Raw genomic sequence first — 26,106 nt, forward strand, 5'->3', positions numbered from 1 at the left:
TGTGGGTGGTTTACATTTTTTTCTTTTCTGTATTTTTCAAATTTTCCACAATAAACAAATATCACTTTTTAAATTATAAAACACATGATATATGCAATAGTAAAAGGGGTGATATGGTTTGGCTCTCTGTGCCTACCCAAATCTCGTCAAATTGTAATCTCCACTTGTTAGGGGAGGGACGAGGTGGGAGGTGATTGGATCATGGGGACGGATTTCCCCCATGCTGGTCTCATGATACTGAGTGAGTTCTCTCACGAGATATGATGGTTTAAAAATGTGGCACTTCCCCCCTCCCCTCCTGCTGCCATGTAAGACATGCCTGGCTTCCCCTTTGCCTTCCACCATTATTGTAAGTTTCCTGAGGCCTTGCCAGCCATGCGGAACTGTAAGTCAATAAACCTCTTTTCTTTATAAATTACCCAGTCTCAGGTAGTTCTTTATAGCAGTGTGAAAACGGATTAATAAAAGGGGTGTATTAATTGTCAGATTCAGGGCACAGAAATAAAACTAGAAAAATAAAGAAGTGCTTGAAGAAATCCTTTAGGAAAAAAGGAAAACAAAATTCTGAATGAAGATGAAGAAACAGAACCTTTCATCAGACAGACTTAAAGCTGGTGAGACCTTTATGCCATGGATCTTTTTTTTTTTTAATTAATATAGACACAGTCTTGCTATGTTGCCCAGGCTGGTCTTGGACTCCTAAGTTCAAGTGATTCTCCTGCCTCAGCCACCCGAGCAGCTGGGATTACAGGCATGCTCCACCATGCCCAGGTAATTTTTTTGTATTTTTAGTAGAGATGGGGTTTCACCATGTTGGCCAGGCTGATCTTGAACTCCTGACCCAAGTGATCTGCCCTCCTCAGCCTCCCAAAGTGCTGAGATGACAGGCATGTGCCACCGTGCCCAGCCCATCACAAGTGTTTTGACAGTCCACACAGACATCCTGGGCCACATCAGAAGTAAAAATGGAACCCACAGGCCACTATTACTTATGAGTTTAGTAATTTTATTATCCATTCCTTCTGCATCTCCCGCTCCTGCTTAATTCCCAGCCAGGTCTTGCCTGTCTACCACGGTCCAAGCAGCCATTTGGGAGAGAGAACTCTCAGGCAGTGAAATCCAAACTCCTTACCAGACCCCACAAGACCCTCTTGGATCTGACCCCTACCCTACCTCCCCAACTTCCAACTGTTTTCCCCACACACCAACCTTTCTGGCCTTTTGATTATTTCATTAAGCCAAGCTTGTTCCAACGTCAAGGGGTTTGTCTTTCCTGGTCTTTCTTTCTAGCAAATTCCTCCTCCAGAGCTCCTTCAGTCCTGTCTGGCTCGTCACCCTTGTAACTCAGTGTCCTCTTACTTACAGACTTCCCCTGACTGCCCTATGTAAAGTCCTCAGTCCATCCCTGCCAGTCAGCATAGTATTGACAACGATACTCTCTTATTTCCATATTGTCTCCTACTAGAAAGGAAGCTACTCGAGGGCAGAGACTGTTATCAACATTGTTCACTGCTGCATCCTCAGCACCTCAAACTACCCGGCACAGGAAAAGAGTAAGTGAAATGAATACCCGTGGACTCTCCTTGCGGCTCACTCTGGCTTAGAGAAATCGGCTTGCCAAGCAAAAGCATGATTAAAACTGTGGGTTTGGGCTGGGTGCGGTGGCTCACGCCTGTAATCCCAGCACTCTGGGAGGCCGAGGCGGGCGAATCACCTGAGGTCAGGAGTTCGAGACCAACCTGGCCAACATGGTGAAACCTGTCTCTACTAAAAATGCAAAAATCAGCAGGGCGTGGTGGCGCGTGCCTGTAATCCCAGCTACTCAGGAGGCTTAGGCAGGAGAATAGCTTGAACCCGGGGGACGGAGGTTGCAGTGAACCGAGGTCGCGCCATTCCATCTCAAAACAAAAACAAACTGTGGGTTTGTTTGTTTTGAGACAGGGTCTTGCTCTCTCGCACAGGCTAGAGAGCAGTGGCATGATCTCCGCTCACTGCAACCTTGACCTCCCAGGCTCAAGCGATCCTCCCGCCTTGGCCTCCTAGTGCTGGACTACAGGCGTGAGCCAACGCGCCCGGTCTAAAAACGATTTTAATCTGTCCACTGAACTACTGCCCCCAACGAGCTTTGTTCGAAGACAGTGAAGGCCGGCCCGGAAGAACGCGCAGCCATCAGCCCCCGGCAGAGCTCTCGGCGCGCAACTGAGGCTGCGCAGGCTTAGGGCGGGGCGTGGTGACGCGACTGCCGGAAGCGGGTCTAGAGCTGGCGAGACGGCTGGGGCGGGCGAGCGCGGTGCAGCGCTAGCGGCCGAGTGGGGGCGTCATGGAGGATGAGCGGAGCTTTTCGGATATCCGCGGCGGCCGCCTGGCGCTGCAGCGCCGCTACTACTCCCCGTCCTGCCGGGAATTCTGCCTCAGCTGCCCTCGGCTCTCGCTGCGTTCGCTCACCGCTGTCACCTGCACGGTGTGGCTGGCGGCCTACGGACTCTTCACCCTCTGCGAGGTAATGGCAAGTCGGCCCCTCCCCGCGCTCGAAGGAGGGGGTTCAGCTTTGGGAGGGTCTTTGGGGTCTTTGGGGTCTGTGGTCGAGCCCGGACCTCTGGTCGGCCCCTCCTACAGTGATAGGACAGGAGGGCGGGAACTCACGGGTTCTGGGGACGATATTCCGCTGCTGGACAGCTCTTTAAATGACGTTTAGTGAACTGTGTGCTCCTGGACAGTACATTCCCCTTCCGTGGCTGTGCTCTGCTTGGTGGGTTCACTCAGCATACATCTAGTTCTTGCGCGACGGCCTAAAACTTTAACTTCCATGTGTTCTATGTAGTATAGGCGCGCAGTAATTTAATTCCAAGAGTTCAGGGAACTACTAAGTGGGTCTTCCTCGTCCATCCCTTCTGCTCCTCAAAGTAGTACTGCTAACAATACTTTATGTAGACTTCCACAAACTGTCTTTGCCTCCACAAGTGTGTGTGTTTATCTGTGTGTATAGATAGAGTGTTAAAGTTCTTCCTAATCTCTGTTTTTCAAGGCAGTTTTTTAACCCTCTCTCCTCCCAAACCCTTCCCCAATTTCAAGTACTTTCTAAAAGATTATGAAATTTTGGACGTGTGTGATAGCTGTGCTCAATTTCCAGATTCATTCCTGTTTTCTCTGAGCCTCAATTTTCTACATCTCTAAAATAGAATTCATGCCTGCCATACCAGCTTCATGATATTGTGAGGGTTAAATGCAGTAACTTTGTGACAGCTCTCAAATAAAAAGAATTATCCTAATTTTCAGGATAATTTCTAGTTTCATATGTAGTGCCTGAATTGAATGTATTATCCCAGAAGTGATCTAATCAGAGCTAAGTACAGCAGGACTATTTATTTCTGTAACTTGGATATTGTTTCCATTACTGCATCCATTAGCTTTTTTGCTGTCAAAGCGTGTTTCAGAGCATGGTAATTTAGCATAGAAATATGCAGAATTAAGACTGCCCTAATTGTAGGAAACTGTAACTGTATCAAACCGTATGTTTGTTCAGGCAAAGCACTGTACCTCACGCCTGTAATCCCAGCACTTTGGGAGGCTGAGGCGGGCGGATCACTTCAGGTCTGGAGTTGGAGACCAGCCTGGCCAACATGGTGAAACCACGTCTCTATGAAGAATTCAAACATTATCTGGGTGTGGTGCCGCACGCTTGTAGTCCCAGCTACTCGGAAGGCTGAGGCGGGAGAATCGCTTGAACCCGGGAGGTGGAGGTAGCAGTGAGCCGAGATCACGCCACTGCACTCCAGCCTGGGCAACAGAGGGAGACTCTGTCTCAAAAAAAAAAAAAAAAAGTTTGTTCATAAGTCAGTTAAAATGATGATTAAGTTGACTTGATAGCCCCCCTAAAATTTAATTTATTGTATAGTTGAATTTTAGTACTAGCCTGAGTTCTTATAGCCTACGTATGTGGTCATGTGAGGAGGAGGAAATAGATATTTATTAAATGCCCACTGACTGCCAGATGCTTTACTGAATTCCTTACTGTAGCCCTAGAACGAAGGAAACCAAGGCTCACAAAGAGCAATGACTTATCCAAAGTCTCAAAGCAGTAAATGGCAGATCTGGGCTTCAAACCAAGGGCTTTCTGACTCTGAGACCCTTTCTTTTCCTTTATACCATTGTATAGCTGATCTTAGGCAAAATTTAAAAACAAAAGCCTGCTTTTATGCCAGGTCCCTTCCGTACTTATCTCTCTCATGCTGGTGTACTCTGCTTACCCCCATCAAATACTCCAGGACTCAGTGACCGCATCTCCCTTTAAACTCTACTGCAACACTTTCTAAGGGCTCTGTGTGCCAAAATTTCTTACCTTTCCTATTCAGAACTGTTTATGAGAGTAATGAATATCTGGAATGAGAAGAAATCTGATTGAAGGAATTCATTCAAACATACAGCTTAACCCCAACCCAAATTCATATTGAATTGTTTGAATTCTACACAGAAAAATGCAGTTGAAAAAAATGCAGATAGTAGGGCACGGATTGCTTTTATTGGAAAGCTGACATGGATCAAATCCTTAAGGATTTATTGTTCTTCATCCCTTCATTCCTTCTTGTTTTTGAGTTCACAGTTCTATTAAAGTTCCAGGTTGTTCCCTTGTTTATTCCAACCTGGAATGTTCTTCCCCCTTCCCTTTCAACTAATTATATTGGTCACTAACCACCACTTCCCCTGTACCAATTAAATACTATGTCCTTGGATGTGATGGGATATTCTTGTGTGCTTTAATGTCTTTTTCTTTTTTTTTTTTTAAACTTTTCTTTTGGCACTTATAGTCAGTATCAGAGTATCCTCCAGAATATTTTCTATGTATTAATCTTGCCTTTAATAAATCTATAAGGGTCAGGGCTGAATTGTATTCCTCTCCATTCTTCTTAATGCTTATTCAATGAAATTAACTCAAAATTAGATCTTTCTGGATCATCAGAGACCCAGTACTGAATCCTCCATTCATCAGTCAACAAATAATTATCTAGCACAGAGATAAGCAAACATTTTTTTTTTTTTTGAGACAGGTTTCTTTCTTTTTTTTGAGACAGGTTCTCACTCTGTTGCCCAGGCTGGAGTGTAGTGGTGTGAATACCCCTCACTGCAGCCTCAGTCTCCTGGACTCAAGCGATTCTCTTATCTCAGCCTCCTCAGTAGCTGGGACTACAGGCATGTGCCACCACACCTGGCTAATTTTTGCATTTTTTGTAGAGACAGGGTCTTACTAGGTTGCCCAGGCTGGTCTTGAACTCCTGGCCTCAAGCGATACCCCCCCCCCCCACATGTTGGCCTCCCAAAGTGTTGGGATTATAGGCATGAGCCACCATGCCTGGCCCAAACATTTTCATTAAAAGACTAGATAGTTAATATAGCAGGTTCTGTGGGGTCTGTCTCAATATTCTTTTCTTTCTTTCTACAACCCTGTAAAAACTTAAAAATCATTCTTTGCTTGAGATGGGCCAGATGAAACCAGACCACAGGCCCAAATAGTTTACAGATCCCTGATCTAACACTATGGGTTAACTATGAAAAAGTAGAAAGAGACCATCAAAGAAAACCAGAGCTAGTGAGTAGCTGAAATGGTACAAAAACCAGATGTTATTCAGTAACTACTACAGTAGGGGAAAAAGAAACTTCAGTATAGAATTCCAAATTTCCTCAGTTCTGAATATAGCATGGACAAGTGGAGATTTATAGCCAAGGAGCAGGATGGGAGTCAGTGGATGGGAAATTACCCAAAGGAAACATCAGGGGCAAGGTGGGATTCTGGCTAAATTGACTTGACAGGATTCTTGCTGAAGGCACGCCAGGCTGATCAAATACCAAGGGTGGGAGTTCTTTCTAAACAGATTCAGCAAGATTCTTGCTACAACTGGGTGGGTAGTGCAGGCCCAACAAAGATGTCAAGGTCAGGGCCTAGACAGCTTAGAGGAACCTGACTAGAAGTAGATAAAGGAGGGTGTCTTGTCAGTGCAAAGAATAGTAAGACACTTCCTGTGCTCAAGGAATGCAGTCCAAAATTACAAAATTTCTTTGATTCTATGTCATCAGTAATTTTTTTCCTGTGCCAGTCTTCTAAATCATAGCTTTGCCGGGCACGGTGGCTCACACCTATAATCCCAGCACTCTGGGAGGCTGAGGCAGGTGGATTGCTTGAGGTCAGGAGTTCAAGACCAGCCAGGCCAACATAGTGAAACCCCATCTCTACTAAAAAAAAAAAAAAATTAGCTGAGCGTGGTGGCGGGTGCCTGTAATCCCAGCTACTAGGGAGGCTGAGGCAGGAGAATCACTTGAACCCGGGAGGTGGAGGTTGCAGTGAGCCGAGATCACACCATTGCACTCCAGCCAGGGAAACGAGTGAAATTCCGTCTCTAATGAATGAATGCAATCTTCTGGGAAAAAAGATAAAACAATGCCACATGAAAGAAACACACACCAATAGGAAAACACATTTTAACTTCAGAAATGTTAAAGATTGTACATTTATCTTAGAATCAAGGGAATAAATAATAGACACCATTTTTTGAGCCCTCACAGAACAACTAAAATAGCCTTAAGAGATAAGGAACCTTTTCTATTAACAAGAAGTCATAAGGTAGGAGGGCTGCAGAGTTCACATAGAGACTCATTTGATTCCGGCTCTTGTCATCTTACTGCTGACACCCTTAGTGTGCCCTACTTGTCCTCCACCTGGTCCTCCAAGTGCAGAAACTGCACGTCCACCCTCAGCGTCCTCTAGTTGCCCTCTACTAGCTCTCCACTGGGTCTGGCAGAGGCCATAGTAGTTCCAGGTATCTAAACCTCATGATGAAGGGAATGTCTCTTCTGCAGATTTTTAAAGATAAACTCAAGTTTTCCAGAAGCCCCACCAGCAGATCTCCCCTCAAATTTCATTGGCCAGAGTTGTGTCACATGCCCATTTTTAAAGCAGTCATTGGCAGAAGGAGTGGGAACCAATCATGATTCACTCACAGTTCAATTGGCTGGTGGGTGGCTGTTTGTTAGGCAAGCTGTAGTATCTGCTACACTGTGCTAAGCACTTTGTAATTGTTCAGTCTGTGATTTTGCACTATATACAGATGGTTCCCAACTTATGATGGTTTGACTTAGGATTTTTTTGACTTTATGATGATGCAGAAACAATACAAAGTCAGTAGGAACGGTACTTCAAGTACCCATACAAACATTGTTTTTCACTTTAAGTATAGCATTGAATAAATTATATGAGATTTTCCACACGTTACTATAAAATCAGGTTTTGTGTTACATGATTTGCCCAACTGTAGGCTAATGTAAGTGTTCTGAGCATGTTTAAGGTAGGCTAGGCTAAGCTCTGATGCTTGATAGGTATATTAAATGCATTTTTTAATTTTAATTTTTTGAGTGCTAGAACTCAATATGAAATGCATTTTCATCTTACAATGGGTTTATCAGGACACAACTCCCTCCTGTATTCTGCTGAGGGAGTGTGAAAGGAAAAATTTGGGGTCCTTTATTTGTTTTTTTGAGATGTCTCACTCTGTCATCAGGCTGGAGTGCAGTGGTGCGATCTCGGCTCACTGCAACCTCCGCCTCCCAGGTTCAAGCGATTCTCCTGCCTCAGCCTCCAGAGTAGCTGGGACTAGAGGCACGTGCCACCACGCCCAGCTACTTTTTTTATTTTTAGTAGAGACGGGGTTTCACCCTGTTGGCCAGGATGGTCTCGATCTCTTGACCTTGTGATCCACCTGCCTTGGCCTCCCAAAGTGCTAGGAGTACAGGCATGAGCCACCTCACTCGGCTGGGTCCTTTCTATTTTTAAAGAGACAGTGTCTTATTCTGGTACCCAAGCTAGAGTGCAGTTCTATGATCATACTCACTGCAGCCTCAAACTCCTGGGCTCAAACGATCCTCCTGCCTCAGCCTCCCTAGTAGCTGGAATTACAGGTGCAAACTACCGTGTTCAGCTGATTTAGGCCCTTAAGTTGGAATTTTGGAAGAAAAACTTCTGAGATTGCTGTGATGGTGGACATTTTGCTGATGGAGGTTTCCCCTAGACATATCCATTTGTTGTCTGGATCTGTTTCACTGTATACTTTCATAGCACCTCAGAACCCAAATAAAAGCAATTTCCTTTTCCTCCATGCGTGTTCCCCTCATCTGACAAGAGAAGAAAGGCTTTTTTCCTCATTGCCTGGAGTTGACTGGTACCACTTGGTAATCTTACTGCCTGTGTCTGGCTCTCTCTTCAGAACAGCATGATCCTCTCTGCTGCCATCTTCATCACCCTCTTAGGTCTGCTTGGTTATCTCCATTTTGTGAAGATTGATCAGGAGACTCTGTTGATCATTGATTCCCTTGGCATTCAGATGACTTCATCTTATGCTTCAGGCAAAGAAAGCACTACCTTCATAGAAATGGGCAAGGTCAAGGATATTGTCATCAATGAGGCTATTTATATGGTAAGTATTTAAAAGGTAAGTATTACAGGCCTCTCTGGAGGAGGTAGCCAGCCCATGGGATGTTCCCAGATTTAAACTAAAACCATAAAAGTGAGACTTATATTTAAAAGGTAAATCTCTTTATTTTTAAAGAGATGCAGCAGGTTTTCATGGATAGGGAATTAGCATTTCAACTTTATCTTCAAGACCAACTTCAAAATTATCACTGGCATTTTTTCCTTCTCTTTCTTTCTTTTTTTTTTTTTTTTTTTGAGACAGGGTCTCACTCTGTTGTCCAGGCTGGAGTGCAGTGGCTTGATCACAGCTCACTGCAGCCTCAACTTCCCAGGCTCAAGCCATCCTCTCACCTCAGCCTCCTGAGTAGCTGGGACTACAGGCATGCACCACCATGCTTAGCTCGTTTTTTCTGTTTTTTGCAGAGATGCTGTCTCACTGCGTTGCCTAGGCTGGTCTTGAATTCCTGGGCTCAAGCCATCCTCCTGCTGTGGCCTCCCCAAGTGTTCAGTTTACAGGTTTCAGCCACTACGCCTGGCCCTGTCTTTTTTCATTTAAAGAATGAGAATATACTTTTCTCCCACTTCAAAAGCTATCAAGTGTTCTACTACTTAACCATTTGTGAAAAAGTGTTGAGCCTTCCCTTAGAAAAATAGAATGTGGCCAGGCATGGTGGCTCACACCTGTAATCCCAGCACCTTGGGAGGCCAAGGTGGGCGGATCACCTGAGGTCGGGAGTTCCAGACCAGCCTGATCAACATGGTGAAACCCCGTCTCTACTAAAAATACAAAAAATTAGCCAGGCATGGTGGCAAGCGCCTGTAATCCCAGCTACTTGGGAGGCTGAGGCAGGAGAATCTCTTGAACCTGGGAGGTGGAGGTTGCAATGAGCCGAGATTGCGCCACTGCACTCCAGCTTGGGCAACAGAGAGAGACTCTGTCTCAAAAAAAAAAAAAAAAAAAGGAAAAAAAAGAATGCAAAATGAGTTTTACTTAGACTTTGCTATTTGATTTATTTTCTTACAGCAGAAGGTGATTTACTACCTCTGCATCTTATTGAAGGATCCAGTGGAACCACATGGGATATCCCAAGTAGTACCCGTCTTCCAGGTGAGCATAGAACGCTTTTACCATTCTCCATTCTCCAATTACTCCTCAACCTTTTCATTAGGAATGTAAATTCCTTTTTTTTTTTTTTTTTTTTTTTTTTGAGACGGAGTCTCGCTCTGTCGCCCAGGCTGGAGTGCAGTGGCGCAATCTTGGCTCACTGCAAGCTCCGCCTCCCGGGTTCACGCCATTCTCCTGCCTCAGCCTCCCGAGTACCTGTGACTACAGGCGCCCACCACCACGCCTGGCTAACTTTTTGTATTTTTAGTAGAGACGGGGTTTCACTGTGTTGGCCAGGATGGTCTTGATCTCCTGACCTCATGATCTGCCCGCCTCGGCCTTGCAAAGTGCTGGGATTACAGGCGTGAGCCACCGCGCCTGGCCAGTAAATTCCTTTTGTCAGAATATTGGAAGATACCTGACAGCTGTTTTGAGTGATAATTAGGATTTCAGTTATTTAAGAAGTTCCTCTCTGAGGCAAATATAGTCCTTAAAAATATTCATGCACATTTTATTTTATTTTATTTTATTTTATTTTATTTTATTTTATAGACAGAGTCTCACTTTGTCACCCAGGCTGGAGTGCAGTGGTGTGATCACCACTCATTGCAGCCTCCACCTCCCAGGCTCAAGAAATCCTCCTGCCTCAGCCTCCTGAGAACTTGGGACTACAGGTGTGCACCACCTTGCCTGGCTAATTTTTTTTTTTATTTTTAGTAGAGATGAGGTCTTGCCACGTTGCCTAGGCTGATCTTGAACTGCTGAGTTCAAGCAATTCTCCTGCCTCAGCCTACCAAAGTGTTGGGATTACAAGCATGAGCCAGCACACCTGGCCTTATGCACATTTTAAAGAACACAATCAAATATATAGCAACTTCTGCCTATAAATCACCATTCATCTACTTTGACTCTGTCAGCCTACTACTGTACACTTTTTTTAGATAGAGGTAATTGATCTCACATTGTACACTATTGTGTGTCTTGCTTTGTAAATAATTTAATATGTATGTATCCTACAAAGGCCATTATATTATTTTAAATAATTATATTGTATAATACGTCGAAATATCAGTTTATTTAGCCACTCTTGCCAGCTTTTAAAATCATGCCTGGGTTTTTTTGTTTTGCTCTTACAAAAAAAAAACAACAACAAAAAAACACTTATCAGCTGGTGCAGTGGCTCATGCCTGTAATCCCAACACTTTGGGAGGCTGAGGCAGGCAGATCACTTGAGCTCAGGAGTTCGAGACCAGCCTGGGCAACATGGTAAAACCCCCATCTCTACAAAAAATACCAAAATTAGCTGAGCGTGGTGGTGCACATCTGTGGTCCCAGCTACTTGGGAAGCTGAGGTGGGAGGATTGCTGGAGCCCAGGAGGTCAAGGCTGCAGTGAGCTGTGATCATGCCACTGTATTCAGCCTAGGTGACAGAGACCCCATCTCAAAAAACAAAAATTATACAAGTGTAATAAATTATACAAACATAATTACAAAATAACAAATTTAGAGGTAGGTATTTATGCATGTATTTCTGTATACAGTTAACCCTGCCTCACCTTTTTCACAAAGGATTTAAGATAAGCTAAAAAATTATTTTGCATTATAATTCAAAATTATTTTATTAAAGCTTGTGAATCGTTTTATGGATTTCTAGTGTTTAAGATCGGGCTCCAGAGATTGGACAACTTTACCATACTTTGGGGATTTTGTACTTCTTTTTCTACCATCCTGGCTAATAGTGGATTTAGCTTTTTTAGCTTAATATGTAGGTAAAGGCATTAAATTTGTATCTCTTTAAATGATAGGCTTTTCATATTTCCTTGTATCACCTATCAGTATTTCCTCTTATTTTAAACTACCTATCTTCTCTATTAGTCAAGTAGAATCTGAATATTATGTATTTGTATCTATTTTTATACATTTTTAACAATTCTTTATATATTTTAGGTAGTGTACTTTTATTAAATATACTTTCACATATATTTTTTCCATTCTGTGGTTTTTCTTTTAATTTTGGTTATTACATTTCATTATACAAAAAATCTTCCAATATTTACATATTAAACTGCCCTTCTTGTGTTTGAGGGCTGTTTTACAACTTGTGACATTTCTCAAGGGTCCATTTTGTTTTTCCTCTTGCTTACTCTTAGAGATGGAGTTCATGAAATTTAGACATATTAAAAAGCTATCATTTATCTCCCACCTCGCACAATTCACAAGCTGGGCTGTGAGCCTAGCTGGGACTCTTTCCAGCAAGGTGTGCTGAGGCCTAAACTTCTTAACTCCATGAGCTCGCTGCTGTGTCATTTATACCCCTTGATGTGGGTGAGAGATTGAAGTTGCATGTGGGCCCGGCACCATGGCTCAAGCCTGTAATCCCAGCACTTTGGGAAGCCAAGGTGGGTGGATCACTTAAGGCCAGGAGTTCAAGAGCAGCCTGGTCAACATGGTGAAACCCCGTCTCTACTAAAAATACAAAAATTAGTTGGGCATGGTGGTTCATGCCTGTAGTCCCAGCTACTTGGGAGGCTGAGGCACAAGAATCATTTGAACCCGGGATGCAGAGGTTTCAGTGAGCCGAGATTGTGCCACTGGGCGTGGTGGCGAGCACCTGTAATCCCAGCTACTTGGAAGGCTGAAGCAGGAGAATCGCTTGAACCTGGGAGGCGGAGGTTGCAGTGAGCCGAGATTGCGCCACTGCACTCCAGCCTGGGCAACAGAGCAAAACTCTGTCTCAAAAAAAAAAAAAAAAAAAAAAAAATTTTGCAAGTGGATGCAGCACCGCTGCACTCCCTTATGTTCTCACCTTGACTCCGCATTTCTCCCCTTTGGAATTCAGAGTGCCAAGCCCCGGCTGGACTGCTTGATTGAAGTATACAGGAGCTGCCAGGAGATCCTGGCACACCAGAAAGCCACATCAACAAGCCCATGAGCCCCAGCGTTCAGAAGGCCAGCATTGTCTTCCATGGGAGATGACTCTTAAGCCATAGGGGCTGGTTTTCCATACTCCAAACCATCAGGTGGACATAATCCTAGGAACCATGATGGATGTAGTGCATCTTAGAGCCATAGAACAGGTGACTGGAAATCTAACTCAGTATATTTCCGTGTATTATAGTGTTTTCCTTGTAAGGTTTTGCCTACTTTACCAAAGGAGGGAAGGCCTTAAGAATTTTGACACAGTATGTCAAAAGTAATGTCAGCAACGAACACTTTCGGAAATTGCTAAGCATGTTCAGGTTTACTTTGTTGATGTTTGTGAAGCAAAACAATGGGAAACTGACATCAGATGTCTTGAGAAAGCTATATTTTCCAATAGTACCCCTTGTGTAAAGTTACGACAAAAACAAGCCCTCCAGGTACTGGTTAGCAGGAAGAAATCTCCTACAAAAGACGAGTCTGTCAACCTAGTGCCTGTGTTCTGTACAGGGCTTATTTATTTACTGTTAATAAACAGATCTTCCAAAACAGTTACCTGGTTCACAGATAGCTGCTTTTTATTGACAAACAAGATCATGGTATTTCAGTCATGGTGTCAAGCACATTAATGCTTTTCTGTTACTCAGCATGTTTTTTTTTTTTTTTCTTTTAATCAGTTCAAAAGCTACTTTTGCCAAGAGGGATGGGACAAAAGGCCAGACAGAAATTGGACTTTGGTTTTCAGACATGGGACTCTCATGTTAACAAAGAATAAATAAGCAAATTATTGAATCTTTTGTTTCTAAGGCAGTTTCTTCTGTATAAAATTAATAAACTAAAGGAGGATTCCTGAAGGGTTGGGGAGGAGAGAGGTTGGGGGAAATAGATTGACCCCAAATTCAGTGTGAACACAGCTCCATTCTTGTTTACTCTTCCTGCAGACTCCTACTTTTCTTTTAAACTCTCTGGATAGATAATATTATCCTTATTGGCCTTAGAGATACCCAAGATATTATAAAACCAGAGCTGTTATGTCTGTCACCAGCCCTGCAGGAATTATTCAGGAACCTGTGGTACATGTGACTTGTTCGAGGTAGAAATGTCTCAGCTAGATCCCCAAGTCCTGGGGTGAAAGGTGTGAACAGAAATGGCTGTAAAACTACTTGCCTTGCAAAGTCAAGTACATTTAAAAGAGGCAGAAACTTGGATGTGCTTCTTTTTTGATCATGCTTGTCAGTTTACGGGGTGAGAGAGGAGAAGCTTACAGCAGCTGAGGTGTTCAGATAAACTAGTTCTGGCCTCGCAGTTTTTGCTGTGCACAATATACACACATTGTTGGGGTTAAAGGCTTGGTTTTGGGTGCTACTGCTAAATATACAGTTTTCAGCACTTTATTGACACACAGTAAGGCTGCCTTAGAGCTAGGAAATAAAACTCAGTTTCTTAGATGTTGGAAAATCAGAGTATGAACTCTTTCGTTTTGTTTTTGTTAGGGGAGGGTGTGTCTACACCATCTGGAGGAGACTGTCTAGTCTCCTCTGCACTCAATCAGAAGGTCTGAATTGAGGGGGATTATGGTATTATCAGTAAGGCAAAAGATGAAAGAAACTTTCTTTTACCTGCTACTCTTAGGCTAGGGCAAATGTCACATATGTACCATCACCCTCAAACTAATTCCCAGCAGAAGTTTGCTGGAAGTCTCAAGGAGCATATCCAGGCCCACATGCCTGAAATAGTCTTCTGTGTTTCTGACTCATTTTTGGTGGTCTTACAGCAGCAAAAAGCAGAGTGCATTTGCTTGGTCTTTTACAAGAACAAGGAAACAAATGATGGCCCACTACAGTGAACACAGCCTTCACCAAGCGCTGTCCAGTCATTAAAATGAGACAGGGAGGGGTCAGATTGGACCTCCCTCCTGCCCTTGCTTGCACATTGTGTGGTACTGGGTTTGGCCTACAGTCCAGTGTGAGGAAAACAGCTTGAATCTTAGCAGGGATAGCATGTTATCCTGCAAAGACTGCCCCAGAAGGGGCTGTACCAATGCCTACATACCAATAATGGGGAAAAGTGAGTCTATTCTTTTTTCTCCAACTCTGTCAGCACCTTTCCCATTTGGGAAAAGCAGCCCAGTTTAGTGAGTTCTAGGCTTCTGACAGAGTGTAGGAGAATTGGAAATTTTAGTCCTATCCTATTTAGCAACGTTCACAAAACTTCCAGTATAAATAAGACCATATACAATATTAAAAAATTAGCTTCTGGGCTGGGCGGTGGCTCATGCCTGTAATCCCAGCACTTTGGGAGGCCAAGGTGGGCAGATCACCTGAGGTCAGGAGTTCGAGACCAGCCTGGCCAACATGGTGAAACCCTGTCTCTACTAAAAATACAAAAATTAGCCGAGTGTGGTGGCGTACACCTGTAATCCCAGCTACTCCGAAGGCTGAGGCAGGAGAATTGCTTGAACCCTTTGCACTCCAGCCTGGGTGACATAGTGAGACTGTGTCCCCCGCCCCCCTAGAAAGAAAATTAGCTTCCTTGAGAGTGCAGAAAGTGCAGAAAGACTTAACTTATAGCACTGATGCCCTCAGTAACAGTGGATCATCCCTGTCTATGTCTAGAATCAGGTAGCATCTGGAGTCATTATTCTTATGAAAAAACGAATAAGTGGTTTTAACACTGGGTCTGGATTTTAAAAAGTTGAGCCCTGAAACATTATAAGGCACCTAGACAGTAAAGGCTTCACAGAGACTAAAATACACATTTCACAGAACAAGAGTAGCCAGGGGCTGTTAGACCCATCACAGTAGTATCATACCCTAGGATATATATCTCTAAATCCAGAGGCACTAGTGGTGGTGGGGAATCGGGTAGGAGAAATATTCACAGCAACGTTGGCCCCTTGGTAGCACAGGAAACAGAAGAAAAGAACTGTTGTCCATCCAGTTCCCACAGCTGGCAGGCTCCGGGTGGGTTGGTGGGTGGGTTCACAGTTGTAGTGCAATGGTTCATATAGCTGGCCATGATGAAGGTAGCTTCTGCAATCTAAGAGGAGGTCAGAGATGTGAAGGAATTGAACTAGCCTTGGCTTGAATCCTGGCTTTCTTACTTATTAGCTCTTATGCTGAGTTCCTGGGCCTCAGTTTATTTAATCTCTTAAAATACCCACCTGGGAGAAAATATCCAAAGGGAATCATAACTGTGCGGTTAAGAGGCCCAGTGGTGTGGGCTCCTGTTGGTCTGGAGATCCTCTGAGATGCACAGTGCCCTTCTGAGAAAAGGAGGCCCAGTGTTCTGCTCTGGTTAGCTCTACAACCAGGGAAGGGGCCTTCTTAAGAAAGGGATCTGGAGATCCTCCCCTTTAGCAGGGGTGGTATTAAAGGAGGAGTAGGTTTGGCAAACTCTAACTTTAGGATTAAAAAGGAGAACAACAGGGTTTCCAGTTAATCACAGGGGAGTCAGGAACAACAAATCAGAACTTAGGTTCCTGAGCCTTTGTAATTATTATTTTTGCTGGTCAACACTTCCTGTATTGAGTAGGAACAAAGTCATTAAAGCAAAGAGGTCTTTTTGCGGTCTTCCCCACAACAAGGAGGAGGGAGCACTGTGGAACTGTCCCACTTTGTAGCTAGTGTTGGGTCAGCAGAACCCAGGAGTAACATGAGAGCACCTTAAAGAGGAATCTGCCCTGCCTTGAGGCCTGCTGCAAGGAAGAGAAGAGCACGTAAGTACCCAACTGAGGACTGCGTGATGCTGGGGCTTGAGAGAATAAAAAAGAAAAAGTGAAGAGCATAATAGTAGCTAGGCCAGAGTTAGTTCCCTCTGAATATGTCCCTTTACCTACTAGCTGAACATGGATACAGAGATGCAACACCATCTGAACCTTTGGAATACTAATTAATTACAGACAAGACCAACAATTTTATCTGGGCAGGGCCCTTGTAGAGCACTAGCATAACCCCAGTTTCCTTTCTAAGTTCCAAGCCCACCACATCTTGCCAGAGTAGAACGTTTTAGCAGCTGTCAGACCTACCTTGGGAGCAGCCATCCGGAAGATCAACTTCTCAATGTGGCTTTTTCCAGAGCTCTTGTCTGGGATAGATCTAATCACAAGCAAGAAGTCATCCCTGCAGCCACCAAAGGTTGTCACTGAAGAGTAGGGGTAAGTGACGTGCACTTGCTGTGGAAAGGAACCAATCAGTTCTGGGGAAACTTTCCACCTGTTCCCCAAGCTAGGAACCAGCATCCCCTGTCTCTTCTAGGCACAAGAAAGGAGATCTCATAATTTGGAGATCTCCATCTTGAATGTCTACAAGCAGTGTCTAGACTAGAGGACAGTGGTGCTTGGGCAGGAGTGGGGGTAGGGCAGCCATGGTCACTTGGTTCAGGCTTTTGAGTCCACAGGGGAGAAGAAAAGACCATGTTGAGGAAGAGGAGGGGTCAGGGAGCAGCCTGCATCCTTTCATACCATAGTGTTGTGGTCCAGGATGCTTACGCCATCCTCATTCACAGCAATCCACACCACAGCGTGCTCCTTGGAAGACAGCTGGGCAGGCTGGGGAAACAAACAACCCATCAGATATATCCATAGTTAGAGATTTTGAACTATAAGAACTTTCTGAGAAAGAAGGCACATCCAGGGATCTGCTAAGCAGTGATTTCCAGCCACCTCATCTTGGAAAACAAAGATGGTATTTGTACAGTGTATGCAGGAAATAGACAAGGCTGCTTGTGACAGGAGACCCTTGGCCTTGGGGCTCTGGCCACCTACTAACCATCTCAAAGGCAGAGGCGATCATTCTTTTGGTGTCCCTAGAACCCATGCTGCCACAGCACACTGGATGGAAAGCTCTGTGCTACAGAATAGAGGCCAGCCCTGGCTGCTCTGTTAGGGGAATGGGGAACAGGTGTTTTTCTCCTAGTCTTGGAAACACGGCATTCCACCTATAGTCTCCAAGCCGAAGATTGGAGACTATAAGTGATTGACTTCAACCAATCTCCTAGGTGCTGTAAAAGAAATAGGAAAGCAAGAATGCAGTCCTGTGGCTTTAGGCCCTATCAGTAAGAAAGTGACTATTTAGTGGACATTCCTGTAATGACTGATTTTCACTGCCAGGACTACAGTATGGTAATCCAGAAAATCTCTCTCTTAACCCAAAGGGAGGCAGATAGACATTGGACATGTCACCTTTTTCAGAAGCTTTTCCTAAGCTCCCAGACCAAGTGGGTCCCCGTTATATGCCTTTATAACACCTCTGTACATCTCCTTCATAGCACTTGTGATGGCTTATAAATATATATTAAATATATAGAGAAAAAAATGAATACGATTATTTGATGAATATACATCTCCTGCACTAGATGGGAAGCTCTAGGAAGGCAAGGACTGTGTCTGATTTTCTCACCTCTTATAACCTCAGACAACCAGCACTGGACATAGTAGGAGCTCAACTATTTGTTGAATGAATGAATGGCCATTTTCCGATCTGTGGCTTCAGTAAACAGAATCACTGCCCAGCTTTGAGCTGTAATTATCTATAATGTTTATGCACAACAGACACCCAGTGAAGAAAAGTTCCTTCTGAAATTACTGTTGGCCACCTGGCCTTCATACAGAGGTGAAATTAACTGTTGCCTAAGTAATTTGATTCCCCTGTATGCCATGTCAAACCAGTGGAGATGTATTTGTTTAGGTTATACATTGTTCTTTCAAACTTTAAAAATGAAAGCACTCTTGAGAGGGCTGTTATATCAAGTCTGAATCTTTGTGTGTGTGAATTAGTTGATCCCATCTTTTCTTTTGGGGCAGTCAACAAAGGACAAATGAAGATAAGCAATCACAATTCTGCTCTGGACCGTGGAAATCTCGAGTAGGCCAGAAATGGTAGGGGGATAGTGACCTCTAGTGGTTACTGGTATGAAGGCAGGGGCTGCAAATTGGTATGGCTCAAACATGAGCAGTTGGGGACACACCTAAGGGTGTGGGCAGCTCCTTCCACTGGCACTTACCTGAGCAGCAAAAAGTTTAGCACCAAAGAAAGGCCATTTCCTGGCCACGGTCAGGTAGATGCGGATGCACTCAGGAGGGGAGCATCCTTGCAATGTTGCCCATTTTGTGGTCAACATATCTGCCAGATGCCTGGTGTGGGCAGATGGAGAGAAATAGTGCCAGTGAAGTGCCAACATGTCTTCATTCCAGGCCTGAGGCCTCCCCACAGTGACTTGCTGCAAGACCTTGCAGCCTACCTACCTCAGCTGTTCAGGGGGGGCCCCATGTCTATAGCGCCTGGGGTAGAACCTGTCTAGGACCTGCTGGAGAAGATGCTGAGCCTTAGCAGGGGATGTGCCTCCAGGGCCTGGCAGGGCAGGCTTCTCCAAGTCCCCATATTCTACCTGTGGTAGAAGCATATGAAGAGACCAGTCAAAATCTGACAGTGGATGGGCCAGGTGGGGGCTGTTGAGAGGTGAAATAAACCATTTCTTTATTACCCTACTGGTGGGGTGCGAGTGGATGTGAAAAATACTTTAGAAAAACACTTCATCTCAAGTTTTATAGACACTAGAGAAACAAACTTAGGGCCCTCGAATATTAGAGATCACCGACCAACTTTGATTTTGCAGCTGAGGTGAAGTGCCTTTTCCAAAGACACAGTTAATTGGTAGCCGACAAGGGAAAACAATGTCGAAATTCTGGCTTCCAGTCCAAAAATATGGGCTATAGAATTGAAGATGCTACAGATCCTAGAGTACAGCAGAGTGTTCCAAATGTGGCCTTTGGAGTTGGACACCTGGCGCAAATCCCAGCTTTGTGTCCCTGATCAAGTTACTTAAACTCTCTGAGCTTCAATTTCCTCATCTATTAGGTGGGAATAAAAACTACAATGGAGGATGCATATATGCTTAGTACAGGGCCTCCTAGAGAGTATTGATGTTTATAATTATAAAGATCAACTATTACTGCTTCCTCTTCCTTTCCAGCATGTAAATCCAGATTCTTATTCTTTTTTAAAAATTTTTAATTTTTAATTTTTGTGGGTATATAGTAGGTGTCAGACTCTCTTATGGGAGCCATGAAGGTATCCCAGATACCTTTGGCAAGATGGCCTTCTAAATATAATGGGAAGGAGAGTCCAAGTGTGAATGTGTGTTCCTCTTCCTAATTCTACTTAGAAGGTCTGATGGTTTATAAAGTTTACCACATATATTACATGATACACATTATCCAGGTATCATACTTAGTACAACCCTGTGGAGGCTGGCAGAGGTTTTTTGTTTGTTTTTGTTGTTGTTGTTGTTTTGTTTTGTTTTGAGACAGAGTTTTGCTCTTGTCGCCTAGGCTGTAGTAGTGCAATGGCATGATCTTGGCTCACTGCAACCCCCACCTCCTGGGTACAAGCGATTCTCCTGCCTCAGCCTGCCGAGTAGCTGGGATTACAGGAGCCCACCACCACACCCAGCTAATTTTTATTTTTATTTTATTTTGTTTTATTTTTTTCAGTAGAGACAGGGTTTCACTGGTCAGGCTGGTCACGAACTCCTGACCTCAGGTGATCTGCCCACCTCGGCCTCCCAAAGTGCTGAGATTACAGGCATGAGCCACTGCACCCGGCCAAGTATTTTTGGTTTTGGTATACTGAGAAGGAAACTAAAGCATAGAGAAGTGAAGTGACTTGGCTAAGACCTCATAGTTGGAAGGTATATAGGACTCAAACCCAGGTCTCTGGATTCCAAGTCCAGCCATCTGCACGCATCCTGTATCTGCGGTGAGTGAGGAGCTCTGCTCTGTAGAAGTCAGCTGCTCTCCATCCCAGAGATGGCAAAGCTGCCCTCTCCTGAGCACCACAGGATCTGCAGAATCTCTCCTGTGTTTCAGGCTGCATGGTGCATTCATTCTAAGCTGGCAACCCGACCCTCCTGCTTCCTGAACAGAACCTTACCTGGGCCATCAGGGCAGCCATCTCAAGAGCCAATTCCTTGTTGACAGGAAACCTCCCTGCCACTATCTCTCTACTAGTTTGAGAGGCAAGGAGCAGCCGTTCTCGGTCCGTCTCCCCTTTGACTTGACTGCGAAAGTACAGCCTGCAGAGAAGAGAATCAGAAGCCAGGACTCAGCAGGGATCCCAAACAGGGATGGGGCTTTCTCTGGGTCTGTTACCTTTATTTCCAAAAAGATAACTACTCTTTTCCCACTATTTATGAGCCTATTTTGTATTGCCTCCAGAAACATATAACTGAGTATGACACAGAGCAGATGCAGGGTCATGCTGATCTCATACCAACAGGAGGGCATGGTTCATTCTGAAGATACCATTAAGCTTACTGGATTTAGTAAGGGAAATCTGGTACCTAGAGTTATAGATTAGGGGACTGGTTGAGGTAAGAGTCCAAGAGACTATTGGAAACTATTTGCCTGGGGACATACTGAGATGGAGGGATGGGATTTTCTTACTCAAATTGATAGAAAGTCAGGATGTCTACTTCTGTATTTCCTGGAATTGGTATAAGAGGTACTTAGTCTTTAGCTTTAACTAGCTGGTGCTTATACAAAATTTCACTCTCATAAAGTAACACACTTAGCCATCCCATGAGGTTGGTCTATTTTCTATTCTTTTCTTTTTTTTCGAGGCAGGGTCTCACTCTGTTGCCCAGGCTGGAGTGCAGTGGCGCGATCTCAGCTCACTGCAGCCTCAACCTCCCAGGTTTAAGTGATCCTCTCACCTCAGCCCCTCTGAGTAGCTGGGACTATAGGTACATGCCACCATGCCCAGCTAATTTTTGTATTTTTTGTAGAGGTGGGGTTTTGCCATGTTGCCCAGGGTCTGGTTTGTTTACTTGGCAAATGTCTGTGTGTGTGTGTGTGTGTGTGTGTGTGCATATACACACATGCACACGCAGTACAGGGAAGGCTGACAGAAGGCCTGAGCCGCCCAGGGTTTCACAGAGCATCAGCAGCAGAGCCCGCCTGCACCCCAGCTAGTGACTGCCAGGCAGTGTTATATCTGTGGGTCCCTCCCCCGGTCTGGATAGGCTGTCTAGTCGAGGAGGCGATGAGCTGGCACCCAGTGGCAGCCCTTGTGTTTGGCCCCACTCTCGTGCAGTGCTCAGGACCTGTTCTTGTACATCAGCTTCACGACGCGTGTCCCACCCTCAGACTTTCTGGAGTGCAGCTCCTTCATGGCTTGTTCCCACTTGGAGATGGCATCGCAGATCTTGAAAAGGCAAAAGAAGAAAGTCAGAAAATTTCCTGATAAGGAGAGAAGGGATCAAGGTCCAGCCAAGGCTGGACTCAGAGCAGAAGAGCAAAGAAAACTAAAGAAAGGTCCTCCCACTAGGAGGCTGACCTGTGGAGCTTCATGCTTCCTGGAACCAAGGTGGCAGCAGCTCCCTCACAAACAGAGGGAACCCTGGACAGGGTGAGCAATAAAGCAAGAAATCTGCCCTGTTGGCGGCACCAGCTGAGGGGCCTCCCCAGAGGCTAGGCAGCCCCATGGCCTTTGATCACCAGCTCCATTTCCATTCCACTGACTGCTATTCTCCTCTTCAACAAATATGCCCAGAGGCCTACCATGTAACAAAGCCTCACAGATGCCCAGACATTGGCAAAGAAGGTATGTGGCATAGTTTTTCCAGGCAATGTTAAAAGACCATAGAAGCCTTTGTCCTGTTAAAGACAAGCAAACACTGGAGCCAAATAGGCATCAAAGTGCTAGAGCACGTTCTCACAAACACTTATGCCCCAGGACAGTAATCCCAGACCACAATACAAGATTGATCTTAAATCCCATTCAACGGCCTTTACTTATAGGGGCACCATAAGGACCTGCCTCTTTAAAAGTGTGGTTCAACCTATAAGCATGGCATAGGCCCTGGCAGAAAGGTAAAAGTGAGGTGCTGGGTACCACATGACGTCCAGGGGGTCCAAGCATACAGCTGTGAGCCTCTGAGTGGGCATGTGTAGGCAGTGGCTTTGTGGGGCCTCGCTGTCCCTACACCAAGCCAAGAAGAGGCTTTTCTTCTGGATGCTGCACAGCCACTCAAGGGAAGTAGGTGTGTAGCAATCTTGTCTCCAGAGACAAGGGCACACAACATCTTTTTTCTCCCTGCCCAGGTACATTTTAGGATGGCACAGAAATGCTGACTAGGGCAGCACCTTGGGCTCAGCACCAAATGAGCTACCAAACAGTCAGGCACCCATCAGATGGGCTCTTTCCCCACCACCAATATCCCTGAGCAGGGAGGGGCTCAGCTGGCTTAGTGGGAGGCTGTCACCTTGACACTTCCCTGCAGGCAGTGCTCCAGGTCCCTGCCCGAGGGATCGTCCGTGAAGAGGGCAAAGCCAGAGTGGGATGGCTTTCTCATGCCTATCTCCTGGTTCAGCCGCTGGAGGAACTCATCAACCGTGGAGGAGCCGTCAAAACCAACCACCTGAGGTGGGAGAAGTTTCCGTCCCTGAGTGAACTTCCCAAGAGGAGCTCACTAGAGATGGTGGAGGGGTCTGGGTACAGCAGATGGAAAGGAGCAAGGGCAAATAAAAGAGGCCAAAGCAAGTTGGTTTCTGTGTTCACAGGCAAAGGGCCAGTGCATGAGGGATGTGAGCTCATCCACTGTAAATGAACTGGGCATACCTGGGTCCCTTCTTTACCAACAATCTTTTGGAGGCCCTTTCTTTTTTTTTTTTTTTTTTTTTTTTTTTTTTTTGAGACGGAGTCTTGCTCTCTCCCCCAGGCTGGAGTGCAGTGGCGCGATCTCGGCTCACTGCAAGCTCCGCCTCCCGGGTTCACGCCATTCTCCTGCCTCAGCCTCCCGAGTAGCTGGGACTACAGGCACCCGCCACCACACCCGGCTAATTTTTTGTATTTTTTTAGTAGAGACGGGGTTTCACCGTGTTAGCCAGGATGGTCTCGATCTCCTGACCTTGTGATCCGCCCGCCTCGGCCTCCCAAGTGCTGGGATTACAGGCTTGAGCCACCGCGCCCGGCCTGGAGGCCCTTTCTTATGCCACTTTCTTGGCCAGCATCTCAGCTTCCCTGTTCATGCAATGAGTTAATAAGATCTACTTCTGGGGCAACAGTGAAGAATCTGCCAAGCCTAAGGAGCCTTAGCATCCACCCGGCCCAGAGGTATTCTCTGGATGGTGACGTGAGGAGACTCAGGGCAAGGAGCACACCCAGCTGCTCACCTGGTAAGTCCCATTGGTAAAGTGCACAGGGATGCTGAAGGGCAAGGAGTGGTGGAAGGGGTTACGCAGCAGGATGGACACCACTTCCATGCGCGACGGCCTGGCTTCCCGCTCCCCGGTCCGCAGGGTCCGCTCCACTGCCCGCTGGCAGTAGGTGGCATACTGGCCAGTTTCACTTCTAAAAAGACAGAAGGAAGAGGGGAGTATTATGGGCTTTGCTCATCTCTGCCACTTTGGCACCCCAGATCCCTATCTAGACTCAGCCAGGACCAAAACTGTAGCTGGGGCAGGTTGTGAGAAAAGCCCTGAAGACTCTGGTCTGGGACATTAATTTGTCATTCAGGACCTTCATATAACAGGTTGCTGGCATGGGTATTTTCTTCCAGAACCCAGAGGACATAACAACAGAATAGCATTTGGGGACAGTTTGGGGGCAGTGTGGCTTCATGTGAGAGTTGCCACAGTACATCCGTGGATACATGGATTGGTGCACAGAGAAGCTTAAGCATGCCCAGATCCCCATGTGCCCATTTGTGCACAAGGCAATGGGTGAAGTCTCCACGACCACTGAGCGGTTTCAGAGGACAAGAGTGATCTGGTCTGCCCTAGACTCCTCTCATCCCTCTTATTCATGCAGCAGTTGGCAGTGCTCAAGTGGCAGAGGAAACGGCCAGGTTCACTCACCTGGGATCTGCATGACGTTGGAGCTGCTGCTTGACATACCAGAGGAAGTGATGCTGAGGCAGGAAAAGTGGAGCACACAGAGCAAGGAGCTGCCAGCACTGCCAGGGACACAGACAGCATGGGGTGAGTGCTGGGCCTACAGCACCACCTGTCCTCATAGCCCTGAGCTACAGAGCCTTCAGCACTCTTTCCCCAAACCAGAGCCCCCAACTTGCTGTGGGTACTGGGATGGCCAACTTGGTCAGGCTGTGTCCAGAATGCAATCACCCATCTGTGCACAGACAGCTCAGCCATACTGATGCAGCTTGGAGCACAGAGGCTGCCCACTGGCTGGGCTTACCGTATACCTGCCCAGTTACCTCCTCCCACCTTTCCCACCTGGCAGCCCTTGCCAATGGCTTCTGTCAGCTGCTCCACCCCTGGCATGCCTACCTGCATGAGGGAGTACTTCTGAGGTGGGCGGCAGCTGGTCTGCTTCATGAGTTGGCAGTAGATCTCACTCTGCAGCTCGGGGTGAACCAGGCAGACCTGCAGTGCGGTCTGGGCCAGAGACACATGGTAATCCACCGAGGCAGCTTCAACCGGCACGTTGATGAAGAGCTGGCAGGACTGGGAGGGAACAGCAGTGAGCACAGGCAGACCAGCATCCCCTGGGTTCAGAGAACTCAACGGCTTGGCCATTTTCCAAGGGCTCCAGGGAGGTTAAAGTTTACTGACAGCCCTTTCTAAGAGGGAGCACTGCTACTGTTGGAGGGCATCTCTGCTTACTAAAAGGGGCTATGGGCTACTTTGCGGATAGAAGCTTTCCTTTTTAAAATGTTCTCATTACATTACATAAACAAGACAAATTCATTAAAAAAACAAAAACAAAAACAGAAAACTCAGACATTCACAAAGGACATGCTAAAATAGGTCCGAATCTCTCAGTCCAGAAGCAACATATACCTCGCCTTTTCTGCTTAACTACAGGAGGAGGGGAGCTCCTCCAGGGAGAGTTTTCACTGGCATTTCCCAAGGACTTGTGCATGACGTTCCAGAGGCTTCCCTCCCAGTGATAGGATTACATTCCTGCCATCCAGGAAGTGATAGGGACCCTGGGAAGTTTCCTTCCCTTCCTCTCCAGATCCCTCTGTGGGTTGTCCCCACCTGCACAGGTCTTCTCTACCCAAGTATTCCAAGTATCCCAGCGGTGGGCCTGGCCACCACCCCGATTTACCTTGAAGAGCTTGAGGGCCTCCGTCTGCAAGGCCTCAGAGGGCAGGGTGGTGAGGGAGGCGTATAGGCCGTCTTTGCTGTAGCACAGCATGGGGTGCCTCCAGAGCGGCGAATCTGCTCAAAGCACAGAACCAGAGAGCAGGGGCAGTTACTACTGGGAGGGGACTCACCTCCCACTCACCGCCATCTTTAATTTATGGGGAAGATAGTGGTTTATCTGCAACACTTGGGTTGTGCTGGGTTTATCATCCATAGAGTGTGGGGTGTACAGGTGGGCACTGCAATGAGCACCCTCATATACGCATGGCCTTTCTCGTGGAATGGCAGTAGGGGTAAGTGTGCAAGGTTGTGGGTGTCTGAGTGCAGGTGGATGTGTGCAGGGGAGGCCTCTTTCTTACTGTGTCAAGTCTGGATGGAGGAGCATATGAATTGGTCAGAAACAAGCCTCAGAGCAGTAGTAAAGGGGTGTGTGTGGTATATGCCATTAATTAGTTCCTCAGGGCCCTGAGAATCAGTAGCAAAATAAAGACTCTAAGCAGGTTAGTCCGATCCCAA

General features: G+C 45.9%; 2 protein-coding genes across 7 annotated transcripts in view; one reads left to right on the forward strand and one right to left on the reverse strand.

The window, feature by feature from the left end:
* The first annotated feature begins 1,845 nt into the window (after positions 1-1,845).
* On the forward strand, positions 1,846-13,030 carry PIGH (phosphatidylinositol glycan anchor biosynthesis class H). 4 transcript variants are annotated; one of them, XM_063644454.1, is made up of 4 exons: positions 1,846-2,500; positions 8,255-8,459; positions 9,480-9,563; positions 12,400-13,030. In XM_063644454.1, the coding sequence occupies exons 1-4, from the start codon at positions 2,328-2,330 to the stop codon at positions 12,490-12,492; spliced, it is 555 nt and encodes a 184-aa protein (XP_063500524.1). In that variant the 5' UTR covers positions 1,846-2,327; the 3' UTR covers positions 12,493-13,030. The 4 variants fall into 4 exon arrangements, with proteins under 4 accessions (XP_063500524.1, XP_055145050.1, XP_055145049.1 ...); XM_055289075.2 differs by having other exon boundaries at positions 2,217-2,500; positions 8,250-8,459; positions 9,483-9,563; XM_055289074.2 differs by having other exon boundaries at positions 2,221-2,500; positions 8,250-8,459.
* Positions 12,958-26,106, reverse strand: part of PLEKHH1 (pleckstrin homology, MyTH4 and FERM domain containing H1) — a 55,232-nt gene continuing 42,083 nt past the window's right edge. For 2 of the 3 annotated variants that reach the window (XM_055289066.2, XM_055289067.2), the window contains 12 exons: positions 25,553-25,665; positions 24,769-24,945; positions 24,337-24,434; positions 23,653-23,830; positions 22,743-22,898; positions 21,582-21,682; positions 20,411-20,552; positions 18,724-18,866; positions 18,483-18,612; positions 16,942-17,028; positions 16,507-16,653; positions 12,958-15,518 (listed from right to left, as the gene is read on the reverse strand). In XM_055289066.2, coding sequence (XP_055145041.1) covers positions 15,357-15,518; positions 16,507-16,653; positions 16,942-17,028; positions 18,483-18,612; positions 18,724-18,866; positions 20,411-20,552; positions 21,582-21,682; positions 22,743-22,898; positions 23,653-23,830; positions 24,337-24,434; positions 24,769-24,945; positions 25,553-25,665 — 1,634 coding nt within the window. In that variant the 3' untranslated portion in view covers positions 12,958-15,356. The remainder of the gene's footprint in view (positions 15,519-16,506; positions 16,654-16,941; positions 17,029-18,482; positions 18,613-18,723; positions 18,867-20,410; positions 20,553-21,581; positions 21,683-22,742; positions 22,899-23,652; positions 23,831-24,336; positions 24,435-24,768; positions 24,946-25,552; positions 25,666-26,106) is intronic. The other variant, XM_055289068.2, reaches the window with a different exon arrangement.

Source organism: Symphalangus syndactylus, chromosome 8, assembly GCF_028878055.3.
Source record: "Symphalangus syndactylus isolate Jambi chromosome 8, NHGRI_mSymSyn1-v2.1_pri, whole genome shotgun sequence".
Lineage (NCBI taxonomy): Eukaryota > Metazoa > Chordata > Mammalia > Primates > Hylobatidae > Symphalangus > Symphalangus syndactylus.